The sequence below is a fragment of the Anastrepha ludens genome, chromosome 3 (assembly GCF_028408465.1).
Source record: "Anastrepha ludens isolate Willacy chromosome 3, idAnaLude1.1, whole genome shotgun sequence".
NCBI lineage: Eukaryota > Metazoa > Arthropoda > Insecta > Diptera > Tephritidae > Anastrepha > Anastrepha ludens.
In genome coordinates this window covers 70,890,733-70,911,785 of record NC_071499.1, presented here as the reverse complement: position 1 = coordinate 70,911,785, position 21,053 = coordinate 70,890,733, and the positions used below count along the sequence as shown (strand labels likewise).

The 21,053-nt window shown below is 36.5% G+C and overlaps 1 protein-coding gene across 1 annotated transcript in view; it reads right to left on the bottom strand.

Moving 5' to 3' along the window:
* Positions 1–21,053, bottom strand: part of LOC128857548 (carbonic anhydrase-related protein 10) — a 163,496-nt gene that overhangs the window by 99,112 nt on the left and 43,331 nt on the right. The window contains exons 3-4 of the mRNA XM_054093300.1: positions 7,637–7,773; positions 7,304–7,516 (exon numbers count right to left, since the gene is read on the bottom strand). Of these exons, the coding sequence (XP_053949275.1) occupies positions 7,304–7,516; positions 7,637–7,773 (350 nt within the window). The remainder of the gene's footprint in view (positions 1–7,303; positions 7,517–7,636; positions 7,774–21,053) is intronic.

The window sequence follows — 21,053 nt, the reverse complement described above, 5'->3', positions numbered from 1 at the left end:
TTGCTGTTCTTTTCAGCGAACACAACGGCAATTGCTACAAAGGTCCAAAACGCAACAAAGTCTGCAAATCGCTTTTCCGGTAACACTTGGGGCAAAACAAAAAAAAAAAGGTTGCTGGCGACATTTAAATCAATTGGTCGGCCAGTTCTGAATTATGCTGCGCCCGTTTGATCACCTGTCTCCAGTGATACGCAGTGGGTAAAGATCTAGACATGTCAGAATACTGCGATCGGGATAGCCTTCTGATGCCCAGGGCAATACCTAAACAATGAGGTTTTTGGAATTTGCGAGTAAGGAATTTGGCAAAATGCTCAATAAGCTCACCGAAGGTATCACCACTGCAGACATTTGTTAGAGCCTGAACCACTTCTCAGGCACGTCAGGCGGCATCTCTTGATTTACACTGACGAGATCCAGGACAAAATATAACTACAACTACTGGCCCGGAAAGTAAACAGATAGACATTAAACGAAATTCATGGGAAGACCCTTCCAACTTCTTATACTTCCGAAAACCGTTATCGTAGTCCAGCCACAATCCACATATTACAGACGAAGAGCTTCAGCTGCCTCGCGAGATCTGCGTTTATTTGGCCCAGTTACGTTCTGGACATTGTAGTAGGTTAAAGTCTACTTAACCAGAATCGACCACAAGCTATCCAATACACATATGTCAAAAATGTGAAGGCACACCTCAAGGCACTAACCATCTATTCACATGGACCATCAAACCTACTTACCTAACACTCCTCTCCCTCTGGACCCAACCTGTGGAAACAGCACGTTTTCTGAGCCTACCTGTAGATGATTTAGACGGAAACAATCGATGACTACACCACACTGGCAAGGTTTAGTAAACTACTATAACAACAACAGCAACAGCTGACCTCACTTCATTATCATCAGTAAATTATTTTGCTCAAAGCTCCTTTTTTTCATTTTTAAAAATAAATAGCAATCCAAAGGGGCTAAATCTGTACCACGGAGAGGATGTCAAGTGTTTCACAGAAAAGGCCTGCCAATATAACTCGCGCTTTATGAACGGTGCTTTGTCGTGTCTATTCGTGCCTTCTGCCCATTTTCCGTTTCCTTTTTTCTTGCCTTCCATTTTCTTCATTCTTTGAACAGTGGATTATAGTTCCACTATCTATAATTTTTTTCTTTTTCCTCCTTAATTTATTTAAAATTCAAAAAAAAAAATAAATATTTGATGACCAAAAATTTTACGCCCCTTAAGACGTACGAAAAATTCTTGAAATCTTTGTAGCTGAAAGATTTAATAACATTTAACTACAAATATTGCCAATTTTACTTTATGATTTGCCTATGAGATACTTGTCACATAAACTCAAAACTAGCGTGAATACGCATTTGACTCTGAATCGTGTTGCACTGACTGTAGAAGAGGTAATGATGTTTCAATCCTTTTGAGAATTATTCATCTACAGGAGAACGTTTTTTGGCCACTAAATATTTTCTCAACATAATCGCTCGGTCGTCCTGAACGCTCGGTCGTCTTCAGTTAATTCCCTATTTTTTATTATTTTGGCAATAATCTCTGTTAGCAGATCATCATTTCCATGATAATCAATATTTTTTTTCAAATTTCCTCGCTGCACGCATTTAAGTGTCCATTAATTTTTTAAGCCGAAATAGAAATTAAAAAACTAGAAATCGAGGAGTTTTTTTTTTTGTTTTTTTTTTTTTGTTGTGATATAAGATGTTTTTTAATACCCTGCGTTAAAGCGCCATAGTACAGGCATTTATTGACAAGTATTGATAATTTATTAATTTTTTATTTATATTAGTTTTGAAAAAAATTGTATGCAAATAAATAGTTCATTCTCATACAAAAATCATGTAGATCCAAGTTTGAAAGTTTGTAAAAATTCAAAAAAAAAAACAAATTCACATCAAAATTTCTCACTTTTGAATCAGAATTTTCAGAAAAATTTCGAGTATGCCACTTTATAGCCCATTGAATTTTAGTGGAATAAAATGCAAGTTCCAACTGGCTGAAAAATCTTTTCGACTTTCGACAATTTTCTTTTTTTACTGACGGCTTTAATGGTTTTCTTCAATACAATTACAAAAAAATGACGTGCATTCGGTATGTGGTGAAAATGCAAAAGGCTGCCATGATAAAAAAAATCAAAAAGTAACGCGATGTGGTGCTACTTTGTGCTACAATAAAATATAATGGGCTATAAAATTGCGTACGCAAATTATTTTTAAGATCCTGATTAAAGAGTTTGAAATTTTTACAGAAATTTTTATTTTGGTTTTTTAATACAAACATATGGTTTTTGCAGATGAATGAACTGTATTTTAATTAAAAAAATAATAACAAAATTAAACATAAAAAAAGAAATTAGCAATTAACTTCCCAATAGGTCCCTGTACTGTTGTTATTTAAGGCTGAGCGTATAATTTGCTTCCTACTTGCCTTACTTAATTACGTGTGAAAGAGCATTTGTAACTTCAAAATCTATTCAAGCAAAAACTATATTGAAAACTAGTTCCTGCTTTGAGAATTTTTTATTTGTATTGTTTTGAACTTAATATATATAATACATATCTGTAATATTAAGAACCTACTTACCTTTAATTTTTGGGAATTTTTTTTTTTTGTTTTTTTTTTATTATTTTTTTACGTGATAACTGACTATATTACGCAATTGAGGTGACTATAGCATGTCGAAAATCCACCCTAAGCTTTAAATTCGTTAAAATGGCTTACAACTAATTATCTTGACAAATGTCAAGGAGCTCTTAGTCGGCTTGAATGTTCATTTAATACCACAACATGGCTTGTTGAAATGCTTCTACACTGAGACTTATTAAAATTCTACAGAATTAAGTCTTAGAGAGAAAAATGTATGCGTAAAATTGATGCGTGCGCTGGCGAAATGTTGCTCTCTGTTCCTAATTAGCTCAGAGCCGCCGCGATGCTTTTCGGGTATTGCATCTCAGTCATTGCGAGGACCTTTTGTTAGGCACATCTCTGTGATAAGTATTACCAGTTTAAAGATATAACATCTTCGTGAGTTAGCATGATTATCTTTTACGTACATATTTACGAAAGTCATATCCCAGTAAAAATTTTTTAATTTCCAAAGGAGTCCCGTAATCGCGGAGCTGCAGCGCAAATATCCCGGAATTCGGGCATCAAACATTACCACTAATATGCACATCCCTAGAACAAATATTTGAAAATTTTGTCAAGTAGGTACATACTTCCTTTTACACACTTCCTTTTATACACATACTCAAATGCGTAGATAAGTGCACTTGTGCGGCAAATGTCAAAAAAATTATTTTCGTACTGGCAAACGTCGACAAAGAACCAATTCAAGTTTGAATTGGCATTGAATTCGTGAAGGCATGTTTAGATTTTTTTTCTAGAAATTCTTGTCATACGCTGCTACTTACACTCGCTCGCACTCATATGCATACAAGTACGAGTATAAGGGAGTGCACCTACACACACATATACGAGTATGAATATGTGTATGTGCCATTTGCCAGTAGTCGTATGTGTATGTCACTTAGCAAACAAATGTCGCTTATAAAGTGAACAATTGAATTCGGCGAAGTGACACAATCTTTGCCATGTTTACATTTTTTCACATCGTTGCACGCGTCTAATACAATATCACAATTTTATAAATCTGAAAAGTGAAACTGTGTTTGATGTCTTGTTTATTCTGCCTGCCTGTCATACAATTTCTCTTCCTTTACATTTTACAATGAGTGACATATATTTCTACTTTTCTTTTCTATTGCCTTTTTTCTCCACATTATGATTCAGTTTCACTGGCTAAATGCAAGCAGAGCATGGTAAGAAATTTACATTTTGCGCACTTATATGGTATGTGCTCATATATGAAACCCCTCTACCGGCTGTACTTGATCTTGATAAAATTCAACTGATGTTGCATAGACATGGTTTTTCGAGATAATTATTTGTTTGAATCGTAAGGCTAGTACTAACTTCACAGCCATGAAATTTCGGCAGCAGCGTGCATTCTACTTGCCGTGAAATGTTGCTAGCAATATTCATTGAAAAGTGGGAAGAAGTGTCAAGCAATTGTCAAATTTTGGTAAGAAACGTGTTTTTAAACAAATTAATTCACATATACTTAGTTCTTTCCATAAGTCCTGTTACAAGTTAAGTGCGATATAGGTATGACATAATAATACTTTTTCAATGCAGTTAGTTTTATTTAATCTTTTAAATATTGAAAAAGGCGAATTTGAATCTTCATTCGAAATGGTCACCATTTGCTTTTACACAAGCCTTCAAATGATTAGGCCATTTACCAGGTATATACCTATGAAGTGAGACTTTCTGCTATTAGTCCATGGATGTCGCTAGGAGTATTTTTAAATCTTCCCAAATGTCTTGTTTTTTTCGTCTGTCATCTGTCAATAATATCCAGTTCATTGTTTGTTACGTTCCATACAACAATGCATTTTTGTCGCTCTTAAAAATGTCGAATTTCGTGCCTTCAAACTACGATTTGCGGACATCGTGAAACCACTTGTGAAATGCTACTCTCCCGGTTCAAAAGGTAGTCTGTTTTGCATCGAATAGTTACGGGTGATGAAAAATGGGTGTATTTCTCCAATCCCAAGCGTAAACGATCGTATGGACCGCCCGGCCACAAGCCAAAAACAAACCAAATCGCTTCGGCCGCAAAGCAATGCTGGGTGTTTTCTGGGATCAGCGTGATATGATTTGGTGCGAGCTATTAAAGCCAGGTGAAACAGTTGACGTTGCATGCTACCAACGACAATTGGCCGATTTGAATAGCGCTATAATCCGAAAACGCCCAGAATATGCCGATTGGCGTCACAAAGTAATTTTTCTTGATGACAATGCACCGCCACATCGAACAAGAACGACCCGGGAATTGATGAAGACCTACGATTAGGCACCGCTGGTGCATGCGGCTTTCTCACTAGACTTGGCGCCTGCCGATTATCATTTGTTTGCATCGATGGGCCACGCATTTTCCGAGCAGCGCTTCAATTCTCATCCCAAAAAATGGCTCGATGAATGGTTTGCGGCCAAAGACGGTCAATTTTTTTGGCGCGGCATCCACAAATTGGCTGAGAGATGGGAAAAATGTGTCACTAGCGATGGCTATTTTTTGAAGATTAAATTTGTAACCATTTTTTGTTAATAAACGTTTGAAATTGAAAAAAAGTCTCATTTCATAGGTATGCACCTGGTAGCTATTGCAGCACATACGGTTTCCATGGATATTGACGTCGTAGATCGCATAAAAGATTTTTTGAAACTCTCCAAATTTCTGTGAGGTCTTCGACAGTCCACGTTCTCCAATTTTTATCACAAACTGTAGTCCAATGGATTCAGGTCTGGACTTTCAGACATTCAATCTTCTGCGGCTATTAACCCAGGAATATTGTTTTCAAACCATTGCTGGGTTGTTTTTGTCTGGCTAGAAGGTCCAACGCTTTCCATTGATGATAGTACTGCTCAACTGCTTCACCACGCCTTCTAATATATGCTTCTGGTATACTTTTGTCCAGGTCTTATCACCTTTTCTGCAGAAATGAGTAGATGTAACGCCATCCAAGACTCTCCCCACCAAACCATTACGGAGGCTGGATGGTGGAAACGATGAACCCTTGGAACAACATTTTTCGCGTCTTTAGAAGTTTTAGCATAGATTTTGTCAGTTTGCTTATTAAAAACTTCTCCAACACTGAACATTTGCTCATCTGTGTAAATATTATTTTCATTGCTGTAGACGGCGTGCCACCGAAGAAGCTGCTTGCATCAGTCGAGTTTAATTTCCTTAAAGCGCGTTGTCAAAAGATAGCAGTTTAGTGACGGAAGGCTTTAATGTGGGGATGATCTCTAATAAGTCTTAACCTGGATTTGGTCGATACATTCAGTTCCCTGGACATGATTTTCTGCTTTCTATGCGGATTTCTGCGAATTCTTTCTCGAACAGCTGCACTGGTTCTGTCTCTCACTTCAGACGTTTGGAAAAAAACGTTTATTTTTTCGGTAAGCAAACATTCTCGAAATATTAAGTTTTTTCCAGCAATTCGTAAATCTTACTTGCACTTTTGCCACACTTCTGCAATGCGATTTTCTTTAGCTCCCTACTCCATTGTTAACAAGCGAAATTCTCCACGAAGCTGAGTATAATTTATGAGCAGACAATGCAAAAATAACGAAACTCTTTTCGGCGAATTTGTTCTCGCCGTATGCATTGTAAAATTCTTCACAGAATATAGGGCATGACTAAGTATGCACATGTTATGACATACAAAATTTAAAAAAATATTTAATAACACTCTTTGCGAAGACGTTACGCTTAAAAAAAGCCATATCTTCAGGGTATTCGAATTCAGGCACTTCACTCGCAAACGAACTGTCAGTCTTCGCTAAATTTTAAATCCTATATGTATTTAAATTTGTGTGAAAAATTGTTGCTGGCATGTTGCGTGTGAACTGTACTCCTCTTCCGTGAGACATGAAATTTCACGCATATTTCACGGATTTGCAATTTATACGGATTTTGATAACCATTCCACGCGAAAAGGGAACTTAGTACTATGCTTTACTCGAAATGACGTTAGAAATTAAGATTTTTTATTTCAAAATAATGAGTTTTCTTTTCAACATAATTTTGAGGTTACCCCATTTAGTTTCAATCCGAGGCATATAACTGGATAAGACTTTTCGTATCGTTTCACGAGTATGGAGTAGATCTCAGACTTGACCTGCTGTCACAGCTGTTGAAGTTCTTTGAAAATTTATTGATTTTATAAGTCAGCCGACAAATGTTTGATGTAGTTCAAGTCAAAATCTGAAGATTGCCAAACAGGACAATAACTAAGTTGTTCACTAAGAACTTCTTTGTTACCATTGCCAAAAGTTTAGGAATAGTATGTTTTGTTGTATGTTTGTAATTCTCTTTCTCCAAGCTAACATTTAATCCTCCAAAATCGCAGCATGTTACTTTTTTAGAGGATCGCCTTCATAAGAGTAGGGACGTACCATCATAAAATAAAAGCTCCACACATTTATCAATACTCCAACATGAGTTGCTTAGTCTCAACTATGACCTTCCTTTTCCAATATGGTATCTCTCTTACATACAGTTCTCATTACTCACATACAGTTCTCACTCATACATATGCACAACTATTTGTATTACGATTTATATATTAAAATATTTGTATAGCTTTTGACCAGTTATACAGAAAGTACTCTCGCTACTAGCAAAACAATACAGCAATTATCTACATATGTACTCACCTCCGCTGGGAATGTATACCCCTCCACGCTATGCTCCGAACCAAACTGATCGTGAAGTCCGTAGTGTATGTGAATTTCGTGAAATCGATATCTGTATGACAGAGGTCCCCCGGATATGTTAACTGGTGTTTGCATGCCATCATAATTCGCTACTGTCTCATTGCCAGCTGTGAAGATGACACTATGGCCGGTATTGCTGATCAAACCACTTATCTAAAAAAATGTATATATATATGCAGCAAAATAAATGTAAAAAGCTTTTCCTTAAGCTCAACTTAAGTTGAAATGGTTTAATTAGGCAACCGTTTTTACGATTTAGCAACACATACTCACCCTATGTTTGTCAATATGTAAGGGCCTCAGATTCGGATCGAATAGCAAACGCTGTGGTTCCAAGTTCACTGGCGATTGGCGCCGACCTTTATTACAAAGTGACCACTCCGGGTTGATGAGACCCCAAAAGGCAGGACCTGAAATGAGGCAGAGAAACAGTTGTGGTGAAAAAAGGAAAAGTTACAAAATCGAGCACATATACACAAGCATACATATGTATACACAATTTAGTTTAGCAGTTTTAATTTGTATTTATTAGCATAGTTTTGGACTTTAACCGCTGAATGATTTTAAAAGGACAACGCTCGCATGCAGTGACATACTTGAACGCACTAACTCGAGTGATGCCCGCACTCGACACGTTTGTTTTACATACGTCATTTGTACTTGCTTCAGTATATGGTTTCTTTTCTGATATTTTATAAAACTTTATAGAATTGTGTGTAAGTGTTATTTAAATTGACAAATCGTCACTTTTGATGCTCTGCAAAACCGCTCGCTAATGGTTAATGGTAGTCTTGTAATATCGGACTTTCATGAGCATTTTAAATCTTTGCTTTATCGTACAGGTAATGGAACCAGTGATGGTAAATGGTTTTTTGAAAAATCCCTACACAACCCAAAAAAATTCCCTACTTTTCCCTACGCTTACAACAAATTTTCCCTACGAAATTCCCTACATTTTTTTCTCCTGTGTTTACACTATAATAAGGCAATTGCAAAGTCAAAATTTAATTGTTTGCTTAAGATTTTTTAAAAATTCCGTACAGAGCTTTGCAGTGCATTCAGTTCTTATTGGAACTAGATCCAGCAGCTTAACCACAAGCCGCTCGCTTTCCTCGCCGAAAAATCTCACCATGAGACACATAAGCTTATTGAGTCCGATGTCTGTGCTCTCATCGATCATTATGGAAAATTTGTTTACTTTTAATTTTTTAACTAAATTGTCTTTTTCTTCTTTTGCCAATTCATTTTTTATTATGCTGGTGCACTTCTTTCTTCCGAGCTCAGAGTTTTTTATTATTTCAAAATCAGGCACGATTTATTTTAAGAGTGGGATTAAATGGTCCACCACTTGCAGCGCAACATTATGCTCAGCGAAGAACATGCTAAGTCTTATTTCGAAATTTCTGGAACCATTTGGTTTACTCGCCTTTTCTAAAAAATGCTGTCTATTTTAGATGTCTTTTTAATTGCCTTCATATTTTTTGGTGCATTTTTGTTTCGGCGGGCTTCTGTTAATCAGACTTGCTCGTTAGCCACAGCTTCAAACTAGCCACTTAAATTTCGTCGTCAAGCCACTTGTTATTGAACTTTTGTTTCCGATACTTGCATTGTTTTTCCTGGTGTTCCTCCGGAGAGTCAGTCGAAGAGGAGGAGCTCATTTCTGTAAAATATATGCATTTTAAATATAAAAAAAGCCAAAACTAAAATAATTGTAAGCTTACTTCAAAAGTGAAAAGTACCAGAAAACGTGGGACAACTAACAATTTCCGCGCAAAGAAAAAATCGTGCTAGCGTTAACGAAGAAAAAAACGGCAATGTTGCCATATTAACGCTTTTTAAAGTATGCTGCCATAAGGAAAAGAAGTCTGGCATGAAATCTTACTGCGGATTTTTATTTTAAATGAACTTTTTTAATTTTACCCCGCTATTTAAAAATTGTTTCTGTCCTTCTTGAAAATTCCCTACATTTACAGAATTTAAAAAAATCTGTCCTTCTTTTCCCTACACCCACATTTTTCGACAAAAATCCCTACATGCAGGGAATTTTCCCTACATTTACCATCACTGAATGGAACTTGTATACACTGTGCCTAGCCTACGTATGGTGGTAGACCCTTTTTTCGGCACAACGCGCGAATTGCAACTTGTACTCAAAAGGCTCACAGACGAAAAATCACCTGGCAAAGACCAGATTAACTACGAATTCCACAAGTACGCCCGGGGTCTTTTCTAACTGAGGTGCTGAGTTTATTTAATGTAGTTTTCCTTAGAAACCAGATCCCTAACGCATTTCGGTACGGCATTATTACCGGCCTGTTTAAGCAAGGTTATCCTTCCATGCCTTAAAATTTTCGGACTTTCATTGCTTGATACTAATTACACAATTTTTGCTGGCATTCGCGTTCTTTGCAGAGTTTTCATGTCCTTTGGACGCAGTTCCGCGTTATATGATTTTTTTATAAACTATCACGTATAAGCTTCTCCACCCATATAATTGATATTAGACTTTTTATTTATTGCGACACTACAAATCAGGTCCGCCATAACGGAACGCTCTCTGACCATTTTCTTGTTAGTCAAGGTGTACGACAAGGTTGTATGCTGAGTCCTACCCTCTTTTCCTTGTACCTCTATGACCTAAATGATAGTTTACAATGCGGTACTAAAGTTGCTGATACTACGGGCAAGGTACCTATTGCTGTACGCTGACGATATCGTTCTGCTTGCAGATTCAGTGACAGATCTCCAAAAAATGATTCCTGATCATTATGCTAATTGTACGCAGTGGGGTCTTAACGTAAACCTGACTAAACGAGGAAAAATATTTCCAAAAAATTCGCCAAACTGTATGATCCACCTAGAAACAGGATTGTTACCGCAGTTTTTTAATATTCTCTATACCCATATGACTTTTATTGTACGGTGCCTTAGTCTCCTGTTGGCGAACACCTTTTCTTTCACGTGGCCTCAAAGAAAAAAGTCACAACCTGTTAAATCACAAGATCTCGGTGGCCAATTGTGATCACCTCTTTGAGTGATAACACGGTCCGGAAACTTTTCCCATAAGAGATCAATGGTTTCGTTGCTTGTGTGGTACGTAGTGCCGTCTTAAAAAATCGCTAATCATCTCTCCTGTTTAACACCTAACACCTTTTATTGGAAAACCTTTTATACAATGGTTTACCTATATATGGATCTTTCCCTAAATTATTACCCCTGGTCTATTGAGATTAGCTTGCCCTTATTAATAGATAAATTGATTCAGAAGGAACTGAATTTATTTTAAGAGATCTCGGCGTATGGTATAAGCTGGATTTTTAGAGCTAGAGGCGACTTAAAAAAGCTTAACGCAAGAGCCTTTACCAATGCTCCATTGTCAACTTGTGGCTACTGTTTGAAATTTAAATGTTGTTGAAGATACGTTTCATTTTATCGGTGTGTGTCCTATTTGCTAGTGAAATATGACAATGAGTACAGGATGCGTGTAACCCTATTCCTTTGGAGAAACACCAAAAGTTAATATAATAGAAAGTTTACTTTACAGATTTGAAGAAATTTTAAAGAAATAATAATAAGGTAAGAAGTTAGTAAACAAATTTAACGAATTTAAAATAATTAATATTTTTTTTTCTTGCTAATTTTCCTTGTAATTGTATATTAGATATTGAACTATTATTTACTTCGAGTTTTTTTTTTCTTTGTTGACTAGCAAAAATGAGTAGATTTGTACAAAAATAACTTTTTCAATACGGCATCTAGTAAAAGTAATAACAACAACACAATATTGAATACATAAATGCATATTTTTTTTTCGCCACCTTCCTTATTGCAAATTTATATAACTAGCATTCTAAGTTAAATATTGCGTGATCGCTTACGGCAGCTGTTCTCATCTTGAAAACTCTGTTTGACTCCTGCCAATACCTATTAAGATAATTGTTGCTAATAAATCTGAGCAGCGGCTGAAAAGAAGACAAGAATGTGATATAGTAATAATGAAAGAGGAATTGCAGTAGTTTGGACTTCCTACCGTTTGGTACCTAAACGTCACAATTTATTTACAGTCTACTATTTTTTTCTTATTGAGTTTGAAGATGATCTAAATTATTTGAAAATGATTCTTATAAAACTACAAAATATTCCTTATTTTAAAATTTGTTTGTGCTTCTTCTACAAGAAGAAAATTAGTTACTCATACGCCCCGCAATTCGCTCCAGCCAGAATTTTGCATTTCAGTAAATCTACACCAACTTTAAGAAAAACAAGTTTATTTCAATTTATCTTTGCAAAATATGTACATACATATATATATCTATACAACAAAAAGAAATGCATAATAATAAAAACTAGGCACTTATTGTACGAAAACTGAGAAGCATACAATATAAAACTTTTGCAGTAAACAAATGAAAGTATAAGTAACTGAAACTTTCTGAATGCATCAAACAAATAAGAAAACCAAGTTAGGTAAATAAGTAAAGGTAAAAATGAAGAACAACAAACACACAAACAAAGAAAGTTGAAGTAAACGAAAACTAACGATTCGAAAAAAATAACTTAGAAAGATTTTGTAGAAATTGAAGCACAAAAAAAAGTGATTTGAAATAAGATGTTAACTGAAGTGAATTTTCTGCAAGTATAAAGTTTCTATGGAGAAAAGTAAATAAATGCAGTTCTGTTGTGTACCGAGAGTGAAGTATAAGGAAACAGGATTAATAAGTATGTAGCGAAAAATACGAAATGGATTTACAAGCAATGGTCTCTATAACATATACAAGACTATATATTAAATTTTTGGAGATATATTTGTGTTAAAATCTATTTGGCTATTAATTGTTTAGGTACTTGTATATTTAGAACGTGAATTTTAATGGCATAAAAGCTTTAGAGAGAGCAATCAGGCAACTTATAAGCAATATTATTTCTATTCGCAAAACTGAAGCCAGCAAACGGCTAGAAATACCATCGAATTCTGTGAAAACGAAAGGCTGGGGAATCAGCCGCCCTCGAGCTGCGCACCCACTTCAGGTTAATGTAGATACAATGGTAGCAATACTTTTTGACTGAAGTTTACACGAAGCGCGAAAATACTTATATCTGAAGCGCAGACTGCTTCGCAGAATACAACGCAGTAATACAAATCCAATAATCCAATTGTGCCCGATGATCGCACTAATTTAACCTTCTTCTTCGTTAATTTATCATCGTCCGTGGTAAGTTTGGTGGCCTCTGCCAGAGTAGAGTAGAAAGAAAAAACTGAATATATTCTTAAATTTTATACAATCGGTATGACCTTTTCGTGTTGTTTCACTCTAAGTACAATTTATATCTCAATATATGACTCGAAAGCTCGGCCGAATACCGTCGATATCTTTCCGGTAATGACATTTTTAACTTTAATCAGCTGAATGAAATTAGGGGAAGATCTGTCTAATTCATTTGCTGACCAAATGACAGTTTTATATTAACTTTTGTATGGTGTGATCTCATAATAGCAAAGTGAAAATTTACGCTGCCTACATGAAATAAATGGCTGAAATTCTGAATAAATTAAATGCGAAAATTCCCACAAATGCATTAGATAAAAACTTTATCTTGCATAGAGAAACAATAACAGTTCGTTATGCGATCTAAAGCCGGCACAGGTAAAAGAAAAAACTTTTAAGATTTCTGAGATTCCAAAAAGGAAAAGGCGTTGTTTTGGGGATCAAAGCGCCAAAATCTTACCAATTACAAGTGATATGCTGAAAAAGATCGGTCGGTATCTCACATATAAATGCTTTAATGTTGTCTTCCAATGCGTTATCTGAAGCAGGCTTGCCTAAATAGACATGAGCTTTAACATAGCCCCACAAAAAATAATCTGAAGTCGTTATATCGCACGATATGGGTGGCCAATTGACAGGTCCCGAACGTGAAATGAAATGTTCACCGAACTCCCCTCTCAACAAGTCCATTGTTACGCGTGCTGTGTGGCATGTGGCATGTGGCACCGTATTGCTGAAACCACATTTCATGCAAGTCAAGCTGTTGCTTTTTGGGCAAAAAAAAGTTGGATATTATTTCACGGTAGCTCTCACCATTCACACTTACGTTACAATTCGCAGCATCTTTGAAGAAGTACGGTCCAATGATACCTTCAGCTGGTAGCTCTTTCAATTCTTCTGGCTGATCTTCACTCCAAAATCGACAATTCTGCTTATTTACGTAACCATTGATCCAAAAATGAGCTTCGTCGCTGAACACAATTTTTCGATAAAAAAGTGGATCTTCGGCCAACATTCCAAGAGCCCATTCACCAAAAATTCTGCGTTGCGGTAGGTCGTTCGGCTTCAATTCTTGCTCCAGCTGTATTTTGAAAGGCTTCACACCTAAATCCTTTCGCAAAATTTTCCACGTTGTTGAGTAACAGAGGCCCAATTACTGCGAACGGCGACGAATCGATAATTGCTGGTCATCATTAACACTGGCCGATACCCCTACAGATGTTTGACAGTGAAACAAAACACGAAACGTGCGTCAGCTGTTTAAACCAACTGTTTAAAAAGATAATAGCTTAAAAATCACCCGTTATAATTGGCGCTTACATCCTTTATGGCTGCTTTGCTTCCACAAATGGAGGGACCTACAGTTTTAAGCCGGCTCCGAAAGGTAGATATTTGTTATGCGGAGCTTTTTCATGACAGAAATACATTCGGAGGTGCATATATATGTATTTATATGCCCATTCGCATGTACACATTTTCTAGTAATTTTTTTGCTGAAGTAGAATAAAATAATACTAAGCCGTGTAGTCCCATGTTTTTTTACCTGAAATAATTTCGACACTTAAATATTTTGAATAATTTATTAGCATAAGAAAATATTACTCTGATGAACAGTTCATAATAACTACACATATCATCACATTTAAACCCTGTCTTCCCATCGGCTGATAACAGAGAACAAAGTGTGGTGGTCAACATAGGTAACGACTATACCAAATATAACACAAAATATAATTGATATTTTTTGAAATGGAACGTATTGCAGTATTACATATATTATAAAGGGTGGTTAAGTTTCAAAGGCCGGTGTTGATTTTGAATAAAATACAATTTTTTTAGAAAATTGTTGTCATTTCTCTTTATTATGATAATACTGGTATGGCACAATTACGTATGAAACAAAATATTGGCCAAATGGCCGCCGCGACCTCGGCGGCACACCTCCATCCGATGGTCTAAATTTTCGATGACGCTGAGGCATAATTGAGCTTCTATGCTGTTAATGTGCCGAATTATCTCACTCTTTAGCTCTTAAATTGTTGCTGGCTTATCGACGTGCACCTTTTCTTTCAAATAATCCCAAAGAAAGAAGTCCAACGGTGTCGTTGACGTTTATGTGTGGTTCACATTCAACATCGGCCCTTGAAATTAACCACCCTTTATAACAGAGAAAATTCTGGGAAAGTAAACATTATCCTGAAATATATATAGGCATGTATATATAGGTGGCCACCTTTGCCATTCGGCAGTGCTCAGCTTCGAATCTGCGGGCATGAAACGTCAAATAATAGACAAAGTGTTTTCTAACAGCTGTGACTGCTGGTCAAGCAATGGTCTGGCGGCAGACACGTAGGCATATACCTTTGTAATGAGGAAGACGGAACGCCACTCTGAAGTCATGCGAAAGCGGTTCCAGGGTGGGCTACGGTTCGAAACTATGGGTAGTTTTTTAGCCTCCGGACATACCATTGATGGCAGCTTTGACGATGCGTTGGACAGTTTGAGCCCCCTCATCCGCAAAGAAACAAAAACAAAAAAAAAATAATAATTATAGATACATATGTGTATATTATTTCGTGCACTGTCCTGAACCTAGCTGCTCACACATTGATTAGCGAAATTGATATTCAATGTAAAATAGTAATCAGAAACCTCAATCAATAGCATTGGCTATATTTGACTTCATTCTAAGAATTTCCAAACGCGCTTAATGGCTTCATTTCATTAAAACATTGGAGAAACTTTTGATTAAAGCCTACTTACTGGTCCAGATTTCGGAAAATCCAATTTGTGATTATGGCAAGACTACTAAAAGGCTCATAAAATCAATTCGTGTCGGGTGGAACCTTTGCCACTAGGTTTGCCAAAAATATTGACATAATTACTGGCTGAATTAGCAGATTTTAACCCTCTGTTGGTAGGATTTTCTAGCCAGACTTTTTCGACTTTGCACGTGAATTTAACATACACATATTTCTATTATAACTAACGACTTGAGCGTCCAGATAGCTCCTTAAAGTTTAATTTTCTAACGATTTAGGGATATAACATTTTAAAAAGGTCTATAGTCTCTCTACCTTTTGTTTTTCGTGTAATTAAAGCCTAAATTGATTATTCATCCCTATTACGTTGCATTCACTTTCATATTCCTTCTAGGTCTCTGTGCAATACTTCCCATTTTATCTTAAATTTCTTATGACGTATTATGCGCGTAATGCTCCCATTGCCCGCGTTCTAAGAGAATTCAATGAGATCTCCAGTTCTATGCCGCTTGACTTTTCGGTTTCAAAGAATGAATTTTATAAATTTCTAAACTCATCTTTTTAATTTATTTAATAATTATCTATAGTAATTTAAGTTCATATTAGCTCTAAGTGGTCTGTAAAAACAATAATTATGTTTGAGACGTGAAATAATCGAAATAAATGAAACAGGATACTCGAATAGGACGAGAAAAGGTCAGACCAGGGTGTCCAATCGAAGGTCTTAAAAAAGGCGTCCACGAGAGAATTAAATCAGTTCGGATTTCGAAAGGAAAAGCTGACCAACGAACAGGCTCATCATATGACTAACATTTAGGTATATTAGCGCGCTTAAGCCCAAGGCCTTATAATTTTATTCACATAGCGGTCGGATGTGAGAGCACAAAGGATTCGAGATAGACATTCTTATTAACTTTTATAGTTTGCTTAAGCGCCGATTGTGTGGCACATAGTGCCCAAGTCCACGATTTCCACTTATTTACATATATCGTTTGCGTTTTGCCTCAATTGAGTCCAAGTAAAATCATTGCAGGTTATTTCGTCAAGCAGACTGCGTCGCCAGGGGCTTTTTGGTTTATCTCTGTCAGAGCCATTTCTATTTCTTGGGCTGGTTTTCTGAGGGTGTGCCCCATCCATGCCCACTTTCTCTTACGGACTTCGACCTCAATTGGAGTTTGATTGCATCTTCTGTGCAATACAGCGTTTGCTATGCAGTTTTCTGGTCACCAAGCGCGTTTTATTGTGCGGAGGGATCGATTTACAAAGGCTTGCAATTTAAAAGAATCCTCCATTGATGGACTCACAACGATACAATGAGACCGATTTAATGTTAGAATATAGGCATATGAATCCCAAAATACTCCGAGTGATGAGAGTAGTCGATTATCCATGTCTGTTCATTCATGCACTCAATATTTCAAGCTGAAATTAATATACTTCAATGAAATTTGGTACGCGTATTATTCTCTGACTAACGTACCGAAAATGTCTAAAATCAGCAAATATCCACATCTATAGGAGGAGAATTTTCAAAAATTATACGTGATAAGTCTGTTATAAATGAAGCAAAGTTACTAAAATTATAAATACGACGCTTGAAAAACAAGCCGGTAAATATTTATGCTGCACCATCTAAAGGGAATTATTAGAAGATTTTATTTATTGATAATTGATATCTTCATACACATATTACACATAGGAAAAGTGCCATCTGTTTCTTTTAATATATTGGGTGATTTTTAAAGCTTGCGAACTTAAAATGATAATACAAAACAGAAATATTGTTGGACTGTATTTTTTTTTTTTTTTGTTAAAATTTGGTTTGATTAATTTTTTGAATATGATATCCACATATGTCTGCAGTGGCTACCAGCTACATAGTCCATTCGAGCAGTCAAAAATTTGACTACAGGGTTGCCCATGATACAGGGTTGCCAGATGGGTCCGTCGAATATGGTCAACCCTGTACTTGTTCCAATAAATCTGGCCATATGGCGTCAGCGGTGGCTTTGCATATTGCATTAAATCGCTGTGTGGCAAGTTACGCAGTCTTGTTGGAGCGAAATTTCGTCGATATTTAGCTGATTAATTCAAAAAAAAAAAAATTCAGCCAGCATGGGTAGATAGCGTCATTCACCGTAACGGCAGCTCGTTTCACATTATTCCACAAAAGATATAAGAATCTATGATGCCGTCCGTGCCCTCTGAGCTTGGGGAACAGATTTGTTTTTCCTCCAAATAAATTTAAAGAATTTGGAAGCGTTATTCTGGTGTTAAACGATTCACGATGACTTGCCGAGTCTTAAAAAAATAAAAATAAATAATTATCGCGTACACTTCTGTTCGGTGTTTGGCCGAGCTCCTCCTCCTATTTGTGTTGTGCGTCTTGATGTTGTTCCACAAATGGAGGGACCTACAGTTTCAAGCCGCTTCCGAATGGTGGTGTGCGTATTGATGTTGTTCCACAAATAGAGGGACCTACAGTTTCAAGCCGCTTCCGAATGGCAGATGGCTTTTTATGAGGAGCTTTTTCATGGCAGAAATACAGTGGGAGGTTTGCCATTGCCTGCCGAGGGGCGACCGCTATTAGAAAAATGTTTTTTTTTTTTTTTTTTTCTATTAATTTTGCTTTCACCGAGATTCGAACCAACGATTTCTCTGTGAATTCCGAATGGTAATCACGCACCAACCCATTCGGCTACGGCGGCCGAGTCTTATTGAACAGAAATGTCAACAAGATTGCCATTTTCAGCTGTGAGACCATAGTTATTGATACCGATAGTTCTCATGCAACTACAGGAACACCTGGTATATTGAAATGCTCGCTTGCTTTCCCTCTTATAAAATATTGCACACGTTTATGTACATTGCCCCAAATATGCTTGCGTGTGTATGTCTGACGCCCAACTAATCTCTCACAAATTCTCTCAAATTTATTACAGTTCAACTTGCAACTGAAACTACAAGTAGAGCTATAGGCGACATCACCTAACCCAACTCCCGCCTATGTGCACCAGTTTGGTCAGCTCACCTCACAGCGCTTAAGCACACACACACACAGATTTAGTGCCTACATACACATCAGCAAAGTGTGAGAAATAATTATTGCTTTATCGTGTCACATTACCAAATACGCACCGAAAGATTTATGAACTAAAATTGTTGCCACCTTCTGGCAGGCGTAAGTAAATGGGGAGTGGACAAAGGAGTGGAGGATATTGCTTTCGTAACTTACAGCTACTGAAATGCCTGCAGTTACAGCAAACAAACTGCAAAATCACCGAAACATCGCATAAACAACTAACCGATTTTTGTTTTCTGTTGTTTTTAATTTAGTCGTGTTAGTCAAAATTGCTATCGCTTTTGCTTTGTAAATGCGTGTAAGTCAGTAGTTGGTGGCGGCTTGGTGACTACAATATTTACCTACACCTCTCACCACTATACTCTCATTGAAACTATGCTTGTAACAGTATAACGGATGTGCATATGCATATATAGAGCGATATACTGTGCGAAAGTGCCAAGGGGCAGCAGCAATAATAACCGTTGGAGAAGCAGCAACACACAGCAGATGAAGCAGTCGCGGTCGTGTCAGAACCGCAGTAAAATTTATGAGTTCAACGAAAGATTGAAAAACAAAACGTGCAATACAAATATAGGCATATATCATGCATGAGTGTGTGTGTGTATTTGTGTGTAGAATTCACAAACGGATGCATAGAAATGTAGATATCCATACGTACTGCTGCAGAGATAGCGCATTTGGCATGACAGCCACCTAACTAAACCATTTTGCATGCCACTGCCACCGAACACATAAACAAATTTAAGCTCATGAACATGCATATGTGTATGTACGTATGTGCGAATAGATGCTCCAACGCCTTCTAGCTGTGTACCACTGAAAACCACACATTTAATATCCAAAGGCGAACAAGTTCATTTCCTTTGCAAAATGAAGCGTTGGTGGTTAGTAAATTGGGAAAATATGAAAAAATATGCAAGTGTTGCTCCAACAGCAATAACAGCAAAAATAACTACAGGCTTGTATGTATGTATAATGAAAATAGCGAAACAAGAGCTAAGCCAAACAAACTTGCGGCAATGCGGCTATGTCCATTTATACTGTACGGCGCAAGAATATGGCCACAGGGACATAAACAAGGCGAATGAGATGGATACCGCAACAGCAGCAGCAGTAGCATGAGCAAAAGCAAAGGCAACAACAGCAGCAGTATGACCAATGGTCAGTGGTTGGCGAGTAAGTCAAACTGAGCACGCGAAGTTTTGCGGTCTGTGAAGTGCTGGCGCTTTTTTCCTTTCCTGGATGCTGTTTTTCTCCGAAATTTTTTTGGTTGTATTAAGCAAGTGTTGATAACACAAATTTGTTGTGAAACATTTTTTTAATTTTAGCTGCGAGCTGTCTATTTCCACTCACAGACATGTGCTACACATAGGCATTTTTTTAACCCTCTTACAAGTTTCTTAAATAACATATAAACAGGCCACTGTACTACGGAGCTGAACCGAAGCGAATCGATGCAGCAAGCTTTGAGGGATATATTTGTGTATCTTAGTTGACAAAAGCTATTAACTAATGTATTTAATAAAAAACCTAGAACCTTTTTAGCGCAGAAGAACTCACACACCAAAACAAGCTGAGGCAATAGTATTACAGTATTTTAGCTAGATCTACAGATTACCTTCCTTCATGTGTTGAGAGTCATCACCTAGTAAAACACGCCCTTATTGTTGGTAATACAAACACGAGAGGAACCACCATTGGGAGAGCTAAAATATTTTCTTCGAGAGACGAAAAGTTCTCATGCCCGTTTAAATCATATTTAAATGCTATAACATTAAGACGTGAGAAAGCCGTTTGTGGACTTAATATACTCGGGAAAAATTTTTCGAACTAAAATCAAATTACAAATATATGTATGTGACCTGGTCTATGAAAAGGTGCCTTGCGTGTCAAAAAGTCATTTTTCACTTTTTTGTTGATTCGAATAGTGTGTGAAAGGCTCTTTAAAATGGTGAAAACCAGAAAGTCATAATTTGTTTAAAAGTTTGTTAAAAGTAAAAAAAAAGAAAAGTACAAATACGAATATACAAAAGCTAACTTATTTTTTAAAACGATTTCTGCGATTTGCATTAACTTTTTCTTATTTATTTATATATAACAAAATGTTTTTCACTGCTTCTGTAATTTTATTGATACTGTGATCTATGCTGAAGAAAATAAGTCAAACCGGATTGAAAAATATTAATATTTAAAAAAGTTACAAGGGTTTTTAGAAGTTTAAACTTTAACTGCTGTTTTCTCGAAAACTTGTTTTCGCACGTAAGGTACCTTTTCGTAGACCTGGTCACATATATAAATATTAATGCATAGATAGTTGACTAGTTTTGGACATTTTAACTAATCTGTTCTTGGATATTTTTTTATTTAAATATGTATTGAATTGATCCAAAGTCAAACCAATACCTTTATGAGTCCAAAAATTCTGCAAAACAAAACAAATATGTGGTCCAAAATCTTTTTCAGCAGACTTTGCAGGTGTTTCTAAATCAGCTGTTAATGGCAAAAATATGAACTTACTTGAATCAAAATCAGCCCATTTCGGTTCAGAGAAAAGTCAGTGTGGAAGAAACCCCAAA